The 20,355-nt window shown below is 39.4% G+C and overlaps 1 protein-coding gene across 1 annotated transcript in view; it reads left to right on the top strand.

Annotated features, from left to right (window-relative positions):
- Window positions 1-20,355, top strand: part of TIAM1 (T-cell lymphoma invasion and metastasis 1) — a 227,495-nt gene that overhangs the window by 115,826 nt on the left and 91,314 nt on the right. The window contains exons 9-12 of the mRNA XM_008065337.2: window positions 5,157-5,303; window positions 9,090-9,164; window positions 12,162-12,332; window positions 18,875-18,979. Of these exons, the coding sequence (XP_008063528.1) occupies window positions 5,157-5,303; window positions 9,090-9,164; window positions 12,162-12,332; window positions 18,875-18,979 (498 nt within the window). The remainder of the gene's footprint in view (window positions 1-5,156; window positions 5,304-9,089; window positions 9,165-12,161; window positions 12,333-18,874; window positions 18,980-20,355) is intronic.

The raw sequence follows: 20,355 nt of genomic DNA, 5'->3' as shown, positions 1-20,355 counted from the left end.
AGGGGTTGCCCTTATTTTTTATATTAACCGTTTAGAAATGGCAAGTGGAGTGCTCTCTTGAATACACAAGTGCACTCATTTGTTCTCTCTCTCTCTCTCAATCACTCACACACATGCACTGTATATTGGACACAGATCTCTTTGGAGATGTGCCTCTCACTTAATTTTTATCATTGTTTTGATGACCATGAATACCTGATGGATTAGAGGAAGGTAAAGAACTTTTGTGGTTCTCACCAACTGAACATATGCATTGCTTGAGGAAGGGAATTTCCAACTGACCTCCACAGTGACAGATTGCGTCGTCGTGTTGTGTGTTTATAATCTGTAATTTCATGTACTTGCTAAATTGTGAACAGCTTTGTGTACTTTTGGCTCCCTTTCTTCTCAAAAATTGCTATGCGAGTAACATGGTTTTAGCCTATCCAAGTTGACACCCACCTAAAATGTACTGCACCTTAGCACATTTGCTAAGGAATTAAATGTTACGTCTCATGTTCCAGAAACTGCTTTGGAAAACCTTAGCTGTGCTGTTCTTGTCTTGCCCTGTCAGCTGTACCCTTCAATTGAATTCAGAGCTGTAATTCAGTCAGAGGCGTTTGTATTTTTTATAAATAGATTAGCATCATCATTCAGATAATTAGGGTAGATTTACATTTTTAAAGAAGACTTAAACCAATTTCTGGAGTTATTAAAACTGGCATCCTGATTTGTTCTGCTAATTACAGCCCAGCTCTTGGTCTCCCTGGCTACCACCTCTCCATATAGCTATTAAGTCCTGTTTTTTTAGACGCTTGGGACAAAGTGCTGTGTTGAATCAACTATACGCGATTTTCAGTTTGTGACTGTAGGTCTGTTTCTTTGGAACCTGGACACCGATTTTTTAACTTAGCTAAATCTGTTCATCTATTCTTCAAAAAACAAACAGAAAAACTATGTTTACCCTGTAGAGAAACATACTCTAGCTGCCTCACATCGGCCATCTTAATCCAGTCTCCAGAACTTGGATGGAAATTCTTATTTACCTCCTTGTCAGAATGTCATATACTGAGGGAACAGTTTTATTAAGGGAGCTCATGATGTCAGAGAGGCATCATCTATAATAATATTAAATCTTGACTATCTAAATGACTTATTACTTTCACTGTGGCTTGCTACATTTTGGATAAAATATTTTGGGTTCTTTTCTAAAACGTGTATGCTTTCTTTATTTTCTTCAAAGCCATTGAATCCAACCTCCCTGAGAAGGTTACTGTTTTGCAGTTCCGTAATTTATCCTCAGACCCTCTAATTTTCTCCATCTCAATATCTATGATTTGTGTGTACTTTTCCTTTGGTGGGCAGGCTATTAAAATTTGGCCAGGCAAAGATGGAGGTGGGAGAGTTAGTAACTCTTTTAGGGTTTTTGGTCAGTGATTTTAAAGAAGAATATTTACGTCCATATGTTCAACTCTGTTCCTTTGTTCTTTTTCTTGTTGCATCAGCAATGGAAGTCTGAGGTTTTTTTCTTTTTTAAAAAAATATTTTTTAAACTTTTTTTTTTTTGTAGAGATGAGTACTCACTGTTGTTACCTAGCCTGGTCTCGAACTCCTGGGCTCAAGTGATCCTTCTGCCTCAGTCTCCCAAAGTGCTGGGATTACCGGTGTGAGCCACCATGCCTGGCCAAGTCTGAGTTTTTTATGTGTTCCTGCAAACTTCTCTTTTCTGTGAGGGGTTTCATTTCAGTCAGAACAAGTCAGGTGAGCCTGTTGGGTATCTGTTCTATTCGCTGTGCTGACTCCTGTGAAGGATCCTGGGCAGGGAATTTTACATTCTGATTTATTCGACACATTTTTCCCCCCCTCTTCTTGTCATTAAACCCCAGAGACTTTTTCCCCCTTGGGGTTGAAACATTCTTCAATTTAGCCTTTGTCCGGATATTTTTTTTTCTCCTTTTAAGTAGGGGAGGAGGTGTGAGGGTTACAGGGCTGGGGAGGAGATTGGAGCTACAATCGAAATACCATTCACTAGAGAGTTTCCCATAATGCTGAGTGATTTGCAGTAATTAACCGAAGGGTCCCGGCTGTACTCTTTGAAAGAAGGTTATCATTGTTCTTGTTTGCACAGATGAGCAGAATGATAGAGTAATCAGGTTCGGGCCACAAAGGGAGTCATTGTCTGGGCAAAGATCATTGAGAAACTCTTGAGCTCTTGTCCAGTAGTTCTTCTGCCAGCCTTCTTTTCTAAACCCCTTTGCTCATTTTAAGTTACAACTGTCTTGGGGGTAGGTTACTTTTGCAGTTTATAAGGCTCCAAACAGTTTAGAGTAATTCTTATAAGAATCTTAAAGTGTTTGTTAAACAGACTACACTAACTGGCCAGCTGGCAACTTAGAATATTTATGGTTATATTAGTTTCTCTTTTATTTTTTATTTTATTTTTTATTATTTTGCAGAGAAGCAGACGAGAGGAACAATTACAGAACCTGCCTATGAGTTTCTCTCTTATACTCTTTCCTTATTTATATTTTTTCCTAAATTTGTAAAGGAAAGAATTACCTTTTAATTGTTGTCATCACATTATGTCAGATCTCTGCTTTTGCTTTCTGGTGTTTATTTATTATTCTATCAACAAGTATATGGCAGTGACTGGCTTGTGTTAGTTACCGTCCTTGTGATTATATAATGAATGAGGAGATCTTGTCCTCTTGAAATTTATATTCTTATGGGACAGATAGGAAAGAAATGAGTAAGCAATTAAATAAATACAGTAAGTACAGATATTGATACATGTTGTGAAGAAAGTAAACCAACTAGTCTATATCAATATATATATGGGGGTACCCAAAAGATGTATACACATTTTAAGAGATGTTATCTATGTATTACTTTTTGAAGCTGAATTAAATTATGGTAGCAATGTGTAGTATGATGTTTGCTGAACCGTGCTTCTGCTATTTTCTTTGACTGTCCTGCCTGTCACATAGTGATGTTACCATTCATTTGATTAATGCCATCTTTTGCGTTGAAGTATGTGCACCTTTTTTGGCACCCCTTGCATATGCCTGCCTCTATGTATGTGTATATGTCTCTATTTATGACTAGATTTATTTATTTACAAACAGATCTATAAGCATATTTTTCTCCTAGTATTTTACATTTTAACACCTTTTATTCAGTGTTGACATAGTCACATGAGCACATGCGTCAGCATGTTGTCATATATTCCTTTTCCACCTTGGTTTACCTTTTATTTAGAAAGTGATGAAAACAGAGAAGTACATTTTTATGTAGCTCATGGTGCCTTTTGTTTTGTGATTTAGTTCCCCATAATACCTCAAGTGTCATTGTAGATTAAGATCATCCGCATAAAAATTCCCAGCAGTGTCTTGGATACTACAGTTTTCATTTTCCTGGTTGGGGTTTTTAATACGCTAAGCTGAGAAAATGCAAGACCTCTCAGCTCCCTCGTCTTCCTATTTTTGTTTGGGTTCAGAAATCTTCCCTCTAATACTCTTGCAGAGAAGATGTTTAGATTTCTGTTTTTAATGTATGTGGAGGTGGGGAGGCCCTTGCTTACCTGTAGCGCTTCCTCCCCAAGGCTGTTGCCAGTTGGCCTCTGTCACATTGGGAGTTGCCTGAGTGGGAATCTACGACAAGGAGGTTCCAAGACATTCACCTCCAGCAATAAAGAGCGGGTGGGGAAGTTTCATTTCAAGTCTGACTCGCTGTACCTCTTGCCACTCCCTTTTTTTTTGTAAGGCGAGCCCGTGGGTGGCCTGTTGAGACCTTCTGGCAGACGTTGCCTTATGTTCCTGGGACTTTGCTTGCAACCTGTAAGATAAAGTTCAACTCTGAATGTTTTGCCTGAGAAGACATCATGGAGCCTCGCAGAAATTCGGCTTGAATAATGATCACAGTGGCAGATTTAAAGATGGGGTGTTTGTTCCCTTCTGAAATGTTTTTCTGGGTTGCTGGCACATTGCAAATGTCTCAACAGAGTTTAGTTTTACAGACCAAAAAAAAAATCAAGTTCTATAAAGTTTTATTTCTCATGCACCTAAACATGGGATATGTGAGTTAATGTCTGGTAAGGTGGCTTCACCATCTTCAGAGAGCTCAGTAGAAGAGAGAACTAAATGGAAGAGATTGGTAATTTTATATTTAATATGGAATCCCAGAAACCGTAATTTTTGGTGACACTTAGGAACATTTTTTCATTAGAGTGCAGAAACAGCTCTGTGGCATTTGGGGAGGATCTCAGGAAAGCATGGCCCATTCTACTTGATGCTGTAGCTCAAGCCTGTGACCTGAAGGACATCTAAATTTTGGAAACGTGATGTACATATATACCGGGGGTGCCAGAAAGAATGTATACACGTTTTAGGCGATGTTATCTATGTATTTCTTTTCGAAGTTGAATTGAATTACGGTAGCAATATGTAGAATGACATTCCCTCAAAAGATGGCATTAATCAAATGAATGCTAGCATCACTGTGGGGCAGGCAGGATATCAGAGAAAATGGCGGAAGCCTGGTTGTCATTTGAGGAGTGCAAAACCATTTTGAAATAGTATTAGAAATTTGAAAATATTGTGGAAGTACAACGACCATGGAGGCGTGAGTCTGCAACAGAACCTCCAACACGCCCAACAATTGCATGCATTTGTGATAAGTTTGAGAAGCATGGTACTGTGTGAGATGTGCACGGGGAGGATCTGGGAGGCCTCACACAGCAACAAGTCCTGCAGCAGTTCACCATAATCAGAAGTGTCTGGACGCTGATGATAACCACTTTGAGGACCTCTTATAGTTGCAGAAGGGAAATGTAACTTGTATTCATCTTTTGTTATCGGCATATATTGAGTATTAAAATTTTAATACAGTCTTTTCCTTTCTTATAGTGTGGATGAATTGTTTAGGCACCCTCTGTATATATATTTTATTCCTATATTATGTATTTTACTGATGATTTCAACAAGGAGTGACTTTGGCAACATTTCGTTTCCGTTCTGAATCCACAAAGGGCTCTCCAGGTCCTAATATGTCTGAGTCATGGATTAAATGCTTTGATGGGGAAGGGTTTTCTGAAGCATGGGTCTTAGTAGGAACCTCGAGGCACAGGTTAGTGGTCCTGACACACCTCTCTTGTTGCTGCCTGTCCTTGCCATCCTCAGGTGGCAGCACGTACTGGTGAAACTGGAGTGAGAAGACGTACTCAGGCCATGTCCAGATCTGCAAGCAAGAGAAGGAGCAGGTTTTCTTCTCTTTGGGGTCTGGATACTACCTCCAAAAAGAAGCAGGGACGCCCAAGCATCAATCAGGTATGTTTCAGAGTGGATAGAAAGCAAGCCTGCATAGATTACTTCCATGTCCCCCTCCATTTGGGAAATATATGTTCCCTTTAGCCGGGCATTGTAGCACATGCCTATAGTTCCAGCCACTTGGAAGACTGAGGCGGAAGGATCACCCGAACCCAGCGGGTCAACTCTGGGGTGGCTGTGAGTGTGCCACTGCACCCCAGCCTGGGCGACAGAGTGAGACTCCAACTAAAAAAAATATATATATATTTTTTTAAATATATGTATTTTTTTCTTTTTTCTTTATGGACACTGGGTGTTATTTAAGATCAATTAGTTCAATCAAAGAAGTTAGTTGTGCTCAACACTTTTAATAGATAGTGCATACCCATGACATTGAACTCTGCTATTAGTCTGTCACCAAGCTCCAGTCTCCCACCTGCATCCTTTCCAAACCCTGGTTAATTACAGACCTACCAAAAACATATAGTTCATCCTGAGTCTTCAGGAAAAAGCAGGCCTCTATGCTGAAGCCAAGTGGGCACCTGAGCACAGAGTCTTTTTAAGCTGCCTCTGGCGCTGGATCAAAGGAAACCTCCAGGAAATCTGATTGTTCCTCTGCCCTTGACTTTTGGGGGTTGACATTACATGGGCAACTCTTCTGCCTACTGGAATCTCAGAGCACTCACTCACTGCCACAGTCCTTTTGTGCTCAGGTACAGGAGCTAGAAGGGGATCTTGGTACATTCCCAAGGGCACAGCCTAGACTGGTGTGGTGTTGGGCCTCAGATGACTGTCTGCCACAGCCCTGTTTCTCCTCGTTTATTTTATTCTTTTGCTAGCCAAGGCCACTCTCCTGCTGGCGTCACTTCCGGGAAGCTCACTCTCTGCTGTTATTGTCATCCTCTTCCTTTGGCTTTGAGAAATGAATAGCTCTCCAGAACTGCTTGTTTAGATTTGGGGGGCTAAAAGAACATAAGTATCTGTGGTCTTTTGGAAGAAGGCGAATGTCCATTTCATGGACTGTAGTAGCTGGAAGGTCAAACCTTGAGTGTCTTGGAGGTCATGACAAGGATCCCCAGTTTGACCTCTTCACCTTGTGCCCTTATGCAAGTGAGAAGATGTCATTGACTGCCTTTTGATGGAAGGGTCCATCCTTATTTGCTCTGACAGTTCATTTAAGACATGAAATTTTATTTGTTTTTTTTTTTTTTGAGTTGGAGTCTCACTCTGTCGCCCAGACTGGAGTGCAGCAGCCACTCCTGGCCACCGCAGCCTCGACCTGCTGGGCTCCGGTGATCCTTCCACCTCAGCCTTCCAAGTAGCTGGAATTACTGGCATGCGCTACCACGCCCGGCTGATTTTTTGTTTTATTGTAGAGATCAGTCTTGCTGCCCAGGCGGGTCTCAAATCCGCAGGCTCAGGCAGTCCACTCACCTCAGCCTCCCAAAGGTGCGGGATTACAGGCTGAGCCACCGAGCCCGGCTAAGACATGAAATTTTAAGAAGAGATTAATTCTGAAAGCTGATACACTAAGTCCCCGGGATCACCGTTTAAATATGGTGTTTCTCAATTGTTGATAAAACCTGCAGGAGATCAGATGAACTAATGATAACCAAATGTGAGATTGAGCAGTTATGCAGTTTGCCTCTGATCTTTTTTTTTTTTTTTTTTTTTTTTGAGTTGGAGTTTCACTCCATTGCCCAGACTGGAGTGCAGTATTGTACTCATGGCCACCCCAGTGTCGACCTGCTAGGCTCTGGCGATCCTTCCAAGTAGCTGAAACTACAGGTGTGCACTACCATGCCCAGCTAATTTTTGATTTATTGTAGCGACGAGGTCTCACCATGTTGCCCAGGCTGGTCTCAAACCTGTGGGCTCTGGCAGTCCCCTCACCTTGGCCTCCCAAAGTGCTAGGATTACAGGCTTGAGCCACCACGCCTAGCCTGGCCTGTGATCTTTGAGGAGAGTAGAACATTGAATTGGCTACCATGGGTTTTGTAAATTGGAAGAAGTTATTTTGAGGAAAGTCAATATTTTATTAGAAAAATCACATAAGAGACTTGATGGTTCTTGATTAAACCTGCAAAAGGAGACATAAACAACCAACATTTGTCCCCTCCTTTCGGGAGGGCATGGTGACATTTTGTATGTATCCACTGTCATTACAGGTGACTCAGATGACCACTATAAATACATGTCAGGTTGGGCGCTGTGTCTCATGCCTGTAATCCCAGCACTTTGGGAAGCCAAGGTGGAAGGACTGCTTGAGGTCAGGAATTCAAGACCAGTATGAGCAACATAGCAAGATATCATCTCTACAAAAAAATTAAAAAATTAGTCAAACCTGGTGGTACGGGCCTGTAGTCCCAGCTGCTGGGGAGGCTAAGGTGAACGGATCGCCTGAGCCCAGGAGGTCGATGCTACAGTGAGCCGTGATCGTGCCACTGCACTCCAGCCTGGGCAACAGAGTGAGACCCTGACTCAAAAACAAACAAACAAAAAACCCCAAAATATATGTCAGAACTTCACAGTTTGGACTTTTGTTCTGTCAAAACCCTGAGTTCACATGCTTCTATTTTATTGCACTAGGTTATGGTACAGCACTTTGTTACTGAAATACATGGCTGAATTTAAATGAATTCAAGAGACTATTTTAACTTTCTTTTCAAAATCAAAGGATAGTGTAATGTTTTATAAACAGCTCTTATAATTATTTCTTAAAGTGTGTGTTCAAAAACTTTCTGCTTAGCCATAAGTATACCAGTAGACTTTTATTCTTTAATTCACTAATTTGAAATGGACAAAAATGGCATTTTTTTGGTATATTTTATTTGCATTGAGGGAAAGATGTTTTCTTAATTGTGTACATTATCCTGATATTACATGCTTGTTTAGAGCCAATATATAAAAAGTCTCATGTCCATGTGTTTGAGTATTGAGTACCTAGTGGTATCAGTATCTTCTTATGATTTTCATCATACCTTTAAGTTAGCACGATTTATTAAACTTCAAAGCAGAGACACATTTCTATTTTTTTAATTTAAAAAAAAACCTTTCTGCCACGTTGACATAAAAAAAACTATAAATGTCTTCCCAACTTCTACTGAAGAAAGTATTACAAAGCACACTAATTATTATTTATAATATCTGATCAGGTATATGAGGCTGTATCAGAAATTCTTACTGTGAACTTGCCTAGTTCATTGCTTTTGCTAGTCTATTTAAATTTAGGTAAGTTATTCAGAGCTAAAAGCAAACTTTTTTTCTCAACTGTTAAAGATACGGAAAGTGAATCTAGATACAAGGACGTGTTTATCATGGTCTGCTCCTATAAATGGTTATTTTTTTATTTTTTTATTTTTTTGAGTTAGTGTCTCACTCTGTCGCCTAGGCTGGAGTGCAGTGGCATTCTCACGGATGCCGCAGCCTTGACCTGCTGGGCTCAGGTGATCCTTCCACCTCAGTCTTCCAAGTAGCTGGAACTACAAACATGTACCACCATGCATGGCTAATTTTTTAAATTTATTGTAGAGACGAGGTCTCACCAAGTTGCCCAAGCTGGTCTTAAAGGCTTGGCTTAGGCTATCCTCTCTCCTCAGCCTCCCAAAGTTCTGGAATTTACAGATGTGAGCAACTGTGCCCAGGCATCTCATAAATTACTGTACTTGCTTTGGGATTTGGGGTAGGGGTATCTGGAAACTTCTGTAATGTCTTCTGTTAGCCATGCCTATCTTCCTTTCCCCTTCCTGTGTTTCGTTTGCCCTGTTGCCCAGACTTCTTTTGAAGATGATACTTTTTTATATGCAGGTGTTTGGAGAGGGAACCGATGCTGTAAAGAAATCTTTAGAGGGAATATTTGATGACATTATTCCAGATGGCAAGGTAAAAATAAACATGTATTCTTTTTCTAAAAGTACCAGAAGTGCATTAACGTATACACAGTGCAGTGGTGTCTCATGCTACTAAAATTAAGTAGACTGGATATTAAAAACTGAAATTATCAGTTTTTTAAAAGTTATGTAACAAGTCAACAAGAGATAGAAAATTCTTTTAAAACTCAACGATAATAAGAATGTTGTTCTGCTGACATAACATTTTTCATACTTATCCCTTGATGTGTAAGTTTTCAACTAGAAAATAAGAGGAAATTTGGGTTCTGAGTAGTTGAATATTTTATGCCATTGCCAATTTATTTTTATATACAGCTTCTATTCTCAAGAGGCATGTTCTTATTACCCTCCCTCTTTGCCCACACGTGCTGTTTTGCTCCCATTAATTTCAAAGAACTATTCTGATAGTGTGTTCTTTAAAACAACAACAAAAAAATGCATTTGCATCCCAAATTAAGTATTCAATTAAAGATTCACAGATTTGATTCAACTTTGTGCTTGGATTTAATACGGGTTTTCAAACTCTTCTGATTAAAAGCTCATAAACATATGTATTTTTTTCTTGGCCGCTTTTTCCACCCTAAGTGAATGGACAGCCCTAGTTTTCAAGACCCTGATAATGATACCAGAAACCTCTTGGTTTGGGAGGGTTCTGATGTTGTTAACATTACCTTGGTGTGATGCTCTGGTTCTCAGGCTCAGAATGAATGTGCCAAAATTCAACTCTCGGTTGCCATGCAACCAAGCAGTGGCAGTCATCAGTGGCTCAGCTCCGCCTAGAATACCAGAATGGACACCAGAATGCCATGGAGCTCAGACCTGTATTCTAGGTGGAGCTGAGTCTTGGACACAAGAATGCCATGGAGAGTTCTGCCTACTGGAGGGGTGGAGGGAAGAATGGCTGTGGGAAGGACTGTTCTCTCTTTCATGCCCACACTCCCCCTAGATGATGCCATACTGGGTACAAAGGCAGCTGTTCTTCGAAATACTCATCAGTGGCACTCTCAGCATCTCTCTCTGATGAAATTTGAAGAAATGGCCGGGCTCGGTGGTTCAGCCTGTAATCCCAGCACTTTGGGAGGCTGAGGTGAGTGGATTGCCTGAGCCCGTGGGTTCGAGACCCACCTGGGCAACTTGGCAAGACCTCATCTCTACAATAGATCAAAAATTAGCCAAGCGTGGTACTGCGCGCCTGTAGTTCCAGTTACTTGGAAGGCTGAGGCGGAAGGATCATCGGAGCCTAGCAGGTTGAGGCTGCGGTGGCTGGGAATGTGCCACTGCACTCCAGTCTGGGTGACAGAGTGAGACTCCAACTCAAAAAAAAAAAATTGAAGAAATGAAATTGTCATATCTCCATTCAATCCAAGCATAGTTTTTGATGTTGATTTGGTTACTTCTGAAGTTGGCTGATTCATCTTGCTTACCATCATTAGTACACTTTTAATGTTGGATTATCTTCTCCAGTGAACAAAACCTGGAAGCTGCAAAAGTTATTCTTTGGATTTCTGTCTAGATTTTTCGACTTCCCTTTAAAAAAAAAAAAAGATTACTCATTATCCCATTTCCTGGCTAGAATGCCTCTTCTCAAAGAGCAGTTTAGGTGCTAAACTTGGACTGATCTAGTACTAAGGGACACTTGTTTAATGTGGCACGTCAGAAGATTCCAATTATAGTTAATGGGATTTAGGAAAGTTGATTGCTTTTTGACAAGTCTTTCCCTGGGGTCCAACTTATCTGTGAAAACAACGCTGTTCAAAGGCAGTGCTGAAATTATCTTCCACAGTTGATTTCAGCTTAGTGGCTTTTACTAAAACATTTCCCCATTCTTGGATCACTTACTTTTAATGTATGCAAGTTGTGGCCATTACTTTGTTAAACTCTGGTATGGTCATGTGGTTCTTTGAGCTATGGCTGCCATGTTTCCTAAGCTTTGGCCCCCCTCCCCTATCTTGGGGAGGTGAATCTCCTCTCTCTCTCATTTATTTTCTAAATAAACTTTGCTTGAAAACTTAAGAAAATATATAATATATGCAAGTTGTTATGCTACCACCTCTCAGCCTTCATTTGAAAATTTGTTTCTTGTAATTTGTTGATAGTAGCCTTGCTCTTGGGAATCTGTAGATATGTACAGTATTTACCAATCAGTAGCCTGATTATAAACCAACAGTGAAGCCATATTAGTTAGCACATTGAGCACCAATATTACATTACTGAAGTCTAACATCGTTCTTTCCTTGCCTGTTTCACTGGGCTCCCAATGTGTCATCAGTCTATAGATTCTCTGCATTGTCTGCTTAGCATCCTTAGTTTCAACCCAGCTGCTGAATGACTATACAGGATACCTCTTTTCACGTATTTACAAACTCTGTGTCACTCCCCAATCCTCAGGCAGAGTTATGTAGTAGACAGAGCCTCGTGCCATGAGGTTCTCCCTGAAACTCTTTGAACTCCATCTGGGAAGTGAAGCTGTCTCTTCCACAGTTGTGCTTGAACACAGAAATGATGCTATCTGTAAATCGGTGGTACCAGGACATTATCTTTATTGGAAAAAATTACCTTGGGGCTTAATTGTTGTTTTGAAGCATATAGTTCACAGTTCACATGGCAGATATTCTCACTAAGAATTGTCTGCTGGAAATTTGAAATGAGTTTGTGAAAGAAATAACAGTAAAACTGCACTGTGAATGGGTGACCCATTTCTTGCTTTCTTCCAAATTTCGGTGCATATTCGTTCATGCTGTGGCCACCTGTGAATGCTGTGGGCCAGGTGTGAAGCCCATCTTATAGATGAGGTCAGAAATCTCCCCATTCCCCCATAAATCTCCTCTCAGTAGTTCTCTCTCCAAGGGTCCTCCTGTTTCCCATCAATGCCTTTGCTTCTGCCCTGGGCCGCCTTCATAGAAATCTATAATCCCCATGTGCAGTCTGGAGATCTGAAGTCATCAGAGCTTGACTGTTACTGCCCTGCTAACCTTACTTCTTATTATAGAGAGAGAAAGAAGTGGTCTTACCGAGCGTCCACCAGCACAATCCTGACTGCGACATTTGGGTCCATGAGTATTTCACTCCGTCCTGGTTTTGTCTGCCCAATAATCAGCCAGCGCTGACGGTTGTCCGACCAGGGGACACTGCACGGGACACCTTGGAGCTGATTTGCAAGGTATGGAGCTACTTTGGGTTGTTATCTCAAGAACAGCAGAATGGAGAGTAGAGATCTTCTGAGGCACACATGGAAACTCAGAGTTAACGTGGGAGAGGAAGGAGCTTAAAATGCACCTCCCTTTCTTTTCAGAGCAGCGTTGCATCATTCCTTTGTGATACTGTGCATAATTATGTAAGTAAATACCTTCGGAAGGAGAGGAGCTCTTCGAAAGTAGTTTCTTTTAATGTATATATTTGATACATTTCTATCGAGCAAATTACATGATCATTGCAGAACTTTAGAAAAATCTAGTTGTCAAAGAACAAAGCAGCAAATTAAGGCAAATCATAGCAAAAATAACCACTGTAAACATTTTGGTGTTTATCCATTTATTATTTTTTCTACACGCATACACATACATGTATTTAATGGCATAATACCGTGAGTATGGTTTTGTAACTTGTTCTTTCATCAATAGCTATTACACGATGGGCATCTTTAGAGTAGGAAAACATAAGTTTGACCTCCATGATGGGAAACTCCTCTTTCTGTGAACACAGAATTAATTGTTTTTGTTGTTGTTGTTGTTTTTGGTTTTTTTTGAGTTGGAGTCCCACTGTTGCCCAGACTGGAGTGCAGTGACCGCTCCCGGCCACCGCAGCCTCGACCTGCTGGGCTCTGGCGATCCTTCCCCCTCAGCCTTTCAAGTAGCTGGAACTACAGGCGCACGCTACTGTGCCCGGCTAATTTTTTTGATTTATTGTAGAGATGAGGTCTCGCCTGCCCAGGCGGGTCTCGAACCCACGGGCTCAGGCAATCCACTCACCTCAGCCTCCCAAAGGCGCGGAATTACAGCTGAGCCACCAAACCCAGCAGTTGTTTTTTTTTTTTTAAGTGAAAAATGACTAATGTCCTCTACTTTCACCTTAAGCTGTAGAAAAAATGCATTTATCCTTTTCAAAGTGAACCTAGTTTCATTTTTTTCCCCCTTGAAGGGCAACCAGGTGAATGGCCTTAAATGTGTGGAGTGAAAGAGTAAAGATAACTTTTCTTGCGTGCTTGTTTTTATTTTTATGTAATTAATTGCATCAATAATTTTATTTAGTAGTCATAGCAAGTCTGAGAAAGAACTGAGTTTATAGATGGAGAAAGTGGAGCTCAGAGGGCCTTAATTACTTGCCTGAGCTCACATCACAGTCAGTTGCAAAGGAGAAACTGACCCTAAGTCTGGCTGTCTCGCACCTGGGTGTACCCAGCTGTGCCTGGTGGACAGTCACAAAAACGCTCAGAATCTGGGTCAATCTTGAGGAAGGAAGAGCCACAAGACTCGGAAAAATCTAGACTATATTCTTAGGGGAGTGAATTGGTCTTTCCTGGGACTGCTAAAGGAAAAGTGGAATGCTTTTCTGTCATAATTTTATCCTAGAAGAAGCTGAATGGATGAAATGATTTTTTTTTATACCTTGTCGTTCAACACAATGGTTTGTAAATACTGAATAATGTTCACTGCCTCAGCAAGTATCTCATTTCTGTAGTTCTACATCAGCAAGTTTTGTATTTTTTAGAATACAAATCACTGGGGCCTTTTAAGAGAAAAAGATGGCTCTTCGTTTGAATGGGGGAAATGGAACAGTCCAGCTCAAATTAGCGTCTCAGATCATCTTATGTGGAAGAAGAGTGGAAGAACCACTTGTTTCAGGACAAAGCCAAAATCATCTTAACATAGGTGTTAAAAATAAATATCACTTTACATGCTTTGAATCCTTCATGCACGTGAATTTGGGCTTTTGAGGATAATGGTATCTCTGTTCACAATTTTTCATTTAATTACTTAACAAAATTGGTCTGTTGAGGATTTCTGCATTCCTTTATTTATAGATTAGCACAATTCTTTAGAGACCCATTAATATTCTGCAGAGCTGTGGGAATTATTCGCAGATCTGCAACTGTAGGTGTTAGAAGTAGTACTCTCTGGCCTTTTTGTATAAGCCCAACTCAGGGAGGTGTGTTGTATAAGCCCAACTCTGGGAGGTGTTTTGAGAGGCATAGCCTGGCTTTGGAGCATCCTGTGCACATGCATGGGCTTTTACTCAGTCAGGAATTCAAGGTTAAACAAAAGTTTTCCAGTAACAATTGATTGGTGGAAAATTAATCAATGAATGATAGGCCCAATTTTGGGTACTTTTAAAGCTTTTGCTTTAGAAGAAACTAAGGGACTGAAGAATAATAGCGTCACCACCACTTAGAGACCATCTTTAGGTAATACAGAGACCTGTTCCCTTATGAAGTATTTGTTTCTGTCACTTGAAAGGTTTCTGATGGTATCAATAGGGTACAAATCCCTTTCTCTAACAGTAAAAGGTACTCCTGCCCAATTTTCTTGGGGTCTTTATCCCAAAACATAGAAATAAAACCAAAGATGCCATGGTGTGTGAACAAGCTTCCATCTGATAAGTTTAAAAATGGAAAACTTTCATGTGCACTTTAAGAAATTGATGGTCTCTGGAAAAAGCATCCATGTAGGATAAATTATATAGTTGCTGAGGGCCAGGTGCTCTCCAAACTTGCCTCTTCTTTGGAAAACACTTTATTGTAATTAGTGGAGCCAATTTTATTCTTAAGCAGGAAGGAGATAATGAGGAAAGCAGTGCCCCATGTTATTAATGATCTAATATAATAGTGAGTGGGTTTTTTGTTTTTTGTTTTTCAATTTTGGAGGAGGGATCGAAAACAAAGGTGATTGTAAGAATGCCTGTCTTTGGTTTCATTGTTGTTATTCTCAATGTTGATGGACGCTTTCTCTAATATTTAATAATCAATCTCTTTCTTCTGTCTCTTGCATTCAGCTCATTCTCTTTCCTATTCTATCTGATCCACATCATTTCTCATCAGTTTGCCATCTGCCATCTGAGCACCAGTCAAGTTCTGGTATAGTAAATGTTTCAAGATCTTCATTTCATGTACAATTCATGTTAGAGATGTTACTGGAATGATTGTGGCTAAATACAGCAGGTAACCTTGTTGGCCTGTAGGTTTTGGATATATTCTGATCATTGCAATTACAAAACATAATTGCAAAAAAAGTCTGTTCATTCATACATACTCCCTGATATTATTCACATATGACCATGTGTCAGTTTTATTTCATGCTTTCACTATGTCATCCTATAGCTTTAGATATTCTAATAATCATTGGCATTTACAAAAATAAAAGGTCACTTTGAAGGAAAGAGAAAATGTCCTTGGAAATTCTGTAATAGCACTTGGTGTTTTTGTGTAGATTTCTGTATGCAGTGATTGCAAGTTTATACTTCTGTATGCAGTCACTTCCTTCTTGTATGTTTCTCAGAGAAATTTGGCTAAAATGGAAGAATATAAGGAGAAATAGAAGAGTAAAACATGATAGATTAGCAGTAAATTCTGAGACATGTTATGGCAGTAAATTTTGAGACGTGGTATTTATTTTAATTGGCACTAACAGTTTACTGAAAAGATCGACATTGTGTTTTGCTGTTTTATCCTTTTAAATAGTCATGGTAAGATGTGAATTTTAAAAAATTATGCCAACTAAACTAAAAATTATACTTATGTATACTTTGCGGCTGCATTGCCTCAAAATCAATAAAATGTTCTCTAAGTAATTTAAGTAAGTGTTTATTGGAAAACAAATTTATACCATTTAAATTTGTTCCTAACTTAATTTCCTTGAGATAAGAAATTATCTCTTGAATGTTTTGAAGTCTAAAGCAGGCCCACACATTTAGAATTACTGTGTTAAAATATTCACTAACATTTGGAATTCTTTTTGCACAATGATGTATTGTGAACATGGTTAGTTGTTCAACTGGCTTTGATATTGGCTTGCAGATACCTGAGGAGCATAGCATTCTTGAGAGTCCTGATGATCTGATTTAATTAATTCAGTAGGATTTTCCCTTTATGTTAGATCAGCCATGACTAATGAGGTTTGTAATTCAGAAACTTACCAAAATGGTAAGAGATGCTGGTATGTATATTGATCAGTGTCCTGTTTTTAGAGTGTTGACTTGCCAAGATAAGGGCTCTTAGGTTACAAGTAAGGTCATTATAATTTTTACGTTACATGTGCTCATTTTTATGTCTTAAAGTTATCAAAATATTATAGTAACTTGAAGTTTGAAAAATACGATGGGGTCATTGTTATATTCATTATTCTTTTGTTCTCTGTACTACGTTAAACCGTTTAAGTGAGGTACCTTGACAATGTTATCAATTATTATCATTCTCTGCATGTATGTATACATTTTTTCAGCACTGTGGCATATAGGGATAGTGGGAGATCTCCACAGTTCATACCAGGACCACCTTGAACTATTCGGTGCCTGACAGTGGGCTTGCCTCTAGCTCATACAGCAGTTTTAGAAACCAGAGTCTTCTTGGGTGGGGTTGTCATCTGGGTCTCATTACCAGAAGACAATCTGTTTCAGTGGCAGTCTCATCAGGAGTGTCTACAAAGTGTTTATTAATGATGACGAAAAGGTTTCCAAGTGGATTTGTTCCTGTTACTAAGACCCCATGAAATTTCATTTCTTTCTCTTCCGCCTCAGTCGGAAACAGATGGTGAACCAAAATTTTTGCTTCTAATTAAAGATTTCAGTGAGGACCTGGGTAGGTGGGAAACATTTGCAGCTTCGATCTCTATGAGGGAGACTGTTCTTGCTTATCACATCAGCCTAAATATTAGTATTTTGTTGTGGTTTATTTGTCTCGGTGGTTCTCCAACAGACAGTAGGTAGCACACTTCAAAACTCCTTGGGTTCTCTTTCCTTGGGCTTACCCATCCACCCTTATTATCTTTGACACCAACAATGCTGGTTCTGTCAGACACCAACCATTCATTCAGCCTCAAATACAGGCAGTGAAAGGATGAAAGCCAGGTGCCCGGGAACACATTCACTGAATGACTTCTGTGTCCTGCTCAGCAGGTTTCAGACTATCACATTACTCAGGAGAGGATACAGGTTGGGGGTACCCAAGAATCACTGCTAGAAAACTTCATCATTCTGTGAGGTGTTCTGAGCAAACTCATTTCTGATTTTTGGAAATGTACTTTTGCAAGAATGCAGGATGCCTGTACTACATGAATATGTTTATTTGAAATGTTAAACTATCCCTGCCTCACCCTCTACATCTGCGTACTCCTACCTCACAGCCGCGTACAGTCCTGAGGACTGTGTTGATGTTGTGTTAATGTCTGTATTTTCAGTGCTGTACATGGTGCCTGGCTCACCCATGAGTTTGTTAGATGTGAGTGACTGACTATTACTGGAATAATTATTGAGATATTGTTAGTCTGGCTTTAAAAATATGTTAAATATGTTTTTAGAGGGTAAGTAGAAAGTATTGACCCAGTTAAAAATTAACTTCATTTATTTTGAACCAACTCTCACTAGTAGAGCTTTGAGTGTAAAGAGATTTTTATATTAACTTTATGAAAAATTTCCAATTTATATAAAGATAGAGAACAATGTAATCAATCTCATGTATTAAACACCTAGGATCCACAATTATCAAATTAAGTTTCAAATTTTCACTCATTCCCACCGCCTACTCTGGATTATTTTAGAAGCAAAATCTAGATGTGAAATCATTTATCTGTAAGCACTTGAGGATGGATCTCTAAAAGATAAAGACACTTTTAATACTACTTGGTTTAAACATTTTCTCTCTAGCAATCTATTTTAATGTTGCCATTAACTTTTTAAGAGCATTTTCTTACTTATTTTCTCTGTATTCTCTTGACTATCTATTGAGAATTATTTATAAAACCATGTTGCTACTATTGCTTGTTCCTAAAAACTGTTCCAAGAATGACTTTCTAGATAGAGAAAAGAAAAGAAAAAAAAAATCCAGTGACCCATCCTGGACCCAAGGAGAAGCCTTGGAAATTTCAATCCCTAACTAGTTTAGAATTGTTTTCTTTGAGCAAGTCATGCAGTGTGTTTCCATAGTTGGATACATTCCTGTTTGCACTGCCCCTGAAGGAAGTCTCACTTGGGGAGTACATAAATAAGACTGAAATCCAAATGCCTTGTCTTCACACTGGCTCTCTTGCAAATGAACTGTTAACAACTGTCCCACTGTCCCCATGTGGTTAAAAAAACAACTTCCCCTGGGCCCAGCTTTTTTACTCTCATTGTAAACGCACTACTTTCTTGTTACATTTCTTCTTGAATCACCTATCAATAAAGTTATATTGAAGGGCCTCTTTGATCTTATGGGTTTTGTTGCACAACCAGTGTTTAAGAGCAATGCCAAATAAGGAAATGGGAAGGAATGACTCAGTTGTTTCCACTGAATCCTAATATACCCATGGAATATTACTGATGTGTTCAATAAAAATTATTTTAACAGTCTAATTTTTGGATGTAAACTTTTAAAGATATGTAGAAAACTTACACCCCCATCCAGTAACAAATTTCTGTTTTTCTTGAGCATACATGATAATATGTTGGTGGAGAATTAATTACTCCTATTTGTTATTGAACAGGCATTTCTTTCTTTCTTTCTTTTGGTCCCAGACACATCAGCTGGATTATTCTGCTCATTACCTGCGCCTGAAATTTCTAATAGAAAACAAAATGCAGCACTATGTTCCACAGCCTGAGGAAGACATTTATGAGCTGGTATGTTTATGACTGTTGTCCAAGTACATTTTCTAGGAGGTTATTTTCTAATTATATGTGTTCTTGTGTTAATTGTAGTCAGTGGAGTAGAACAAGTTCTGAAATAAATGAGCTTCATTCTGGACCCTAAAGTTGGCGAAGATGGCTTTACTTAGCATAGTATTTCCAGAGCGAAAATGCCTCCTTTGTTTATCCAATGAGTAGTGCTATACTGTCAGGAAAAATGGAAATCCAGAGATAACTTCCTAGGTAGAATTTGAATCATTATTACTAGCTTTCCTTGCAGTATTGACAGCCTTTTATTTTAAACTGATATCTCAAAGATCAGCTGACTACTGTCAGGAAAAAAAAAAAACAACACATTCTAATTTTGTGTGACTTCCATATGTATATTGAAACCAGTGGGTCACATCTTTTTGGGTGGAAAAAGCTACCACCTAGTTACATGTCCCAGCCTTTTGGAACTGTATTTACATAGATTCTTGGGGACACTTGTATATGTTTGAGTTTCAACAGACTTAAGCAACTTGGGTTCTGGACCATACCTGGCATTTCATATCTTACTAATCATGTGGATTGGCAAAAGTAAAAAGAAAAAAGTGAGATGTTAATACTTAATTTCTAGGATTTTACAAAGATGAGAAGTAATGGCTCACATAGTAGATGACAATGGTTGCTATTGTAATAAGCTAGTGACAAGCTCTTTGTCTGTTAGTGGAGTGGTGCATTTTTCAGTTCCAGTAAAGAACACTTTGGGAGCAAGGCGCCTCTCTTTTGGAGTCCGATCTGCTCTCTGTGTACTTAGTCATTCCTCTGGGGGCTCTGAGCTGCTTGCCATGGATATGTGAATAACAGGATGACTTCAGACAGGGTTTCAACACAGAAAACGGAACTGAAAATTTAAACCCAAATATTCCTCTTTTTGGAAAAGGGAAGCATGATTTTGAAATTAATAGGAAATTGTGTTTTTAGTCAACTTTACCGAGGTATATTTTACTTTTAATAAAACTAGGACACAATCTGATGAGTTTTGACAAATGCATGCCATCATGTCTCCACCGCCACAGTCACGATCTGGAACATTTCTGTCATCCTAAAAGGTTACCTTGGGTCCCAAAATGTTTTAAGGAAATATAAGAGAGGGTTGCTTTTGTAATACTTTCAGTATGGTATACAATAGAAGAAGATAAAAATAATGAGCCCCTTTTCTTTTTTTTCTTTTCTTTTTTATTTTTTTGAGTTGGAGTCTCACTCTGTCGCCCAGACTGGAGTGCAGTGGCCATTCCCGGCCACCGCAGCCTCGACCTGCTGGGCTCCGGTGATCCTTCTGCTCAGCCTTCCAAGTAGCTGGAACTACAGGCACGCGCTACCACACC

Source organism: Carlito syrichta, unplaced genomic scaffold, assembly GCF_000164805.1.
Source record: "Carlito syrichta isolate Samal-C Ts95f unplaced genomic scaffold, Tarsius_syrichta-2.0.1 Scaffold308238, whole genome shotgun sequence".
In the NCBI taxonomy this organism is placed as follows: domain Eukaryota; kingdom Metazoa; phylum Chordata; class Mammalia; order Primates; family Tarsiidae; genus Carlito; species Carlito syrichta.
Note: the sequence above shows the minus strand (reverse complement) of the source record. Positions and strands in the feature narration are given on the sequence as shown.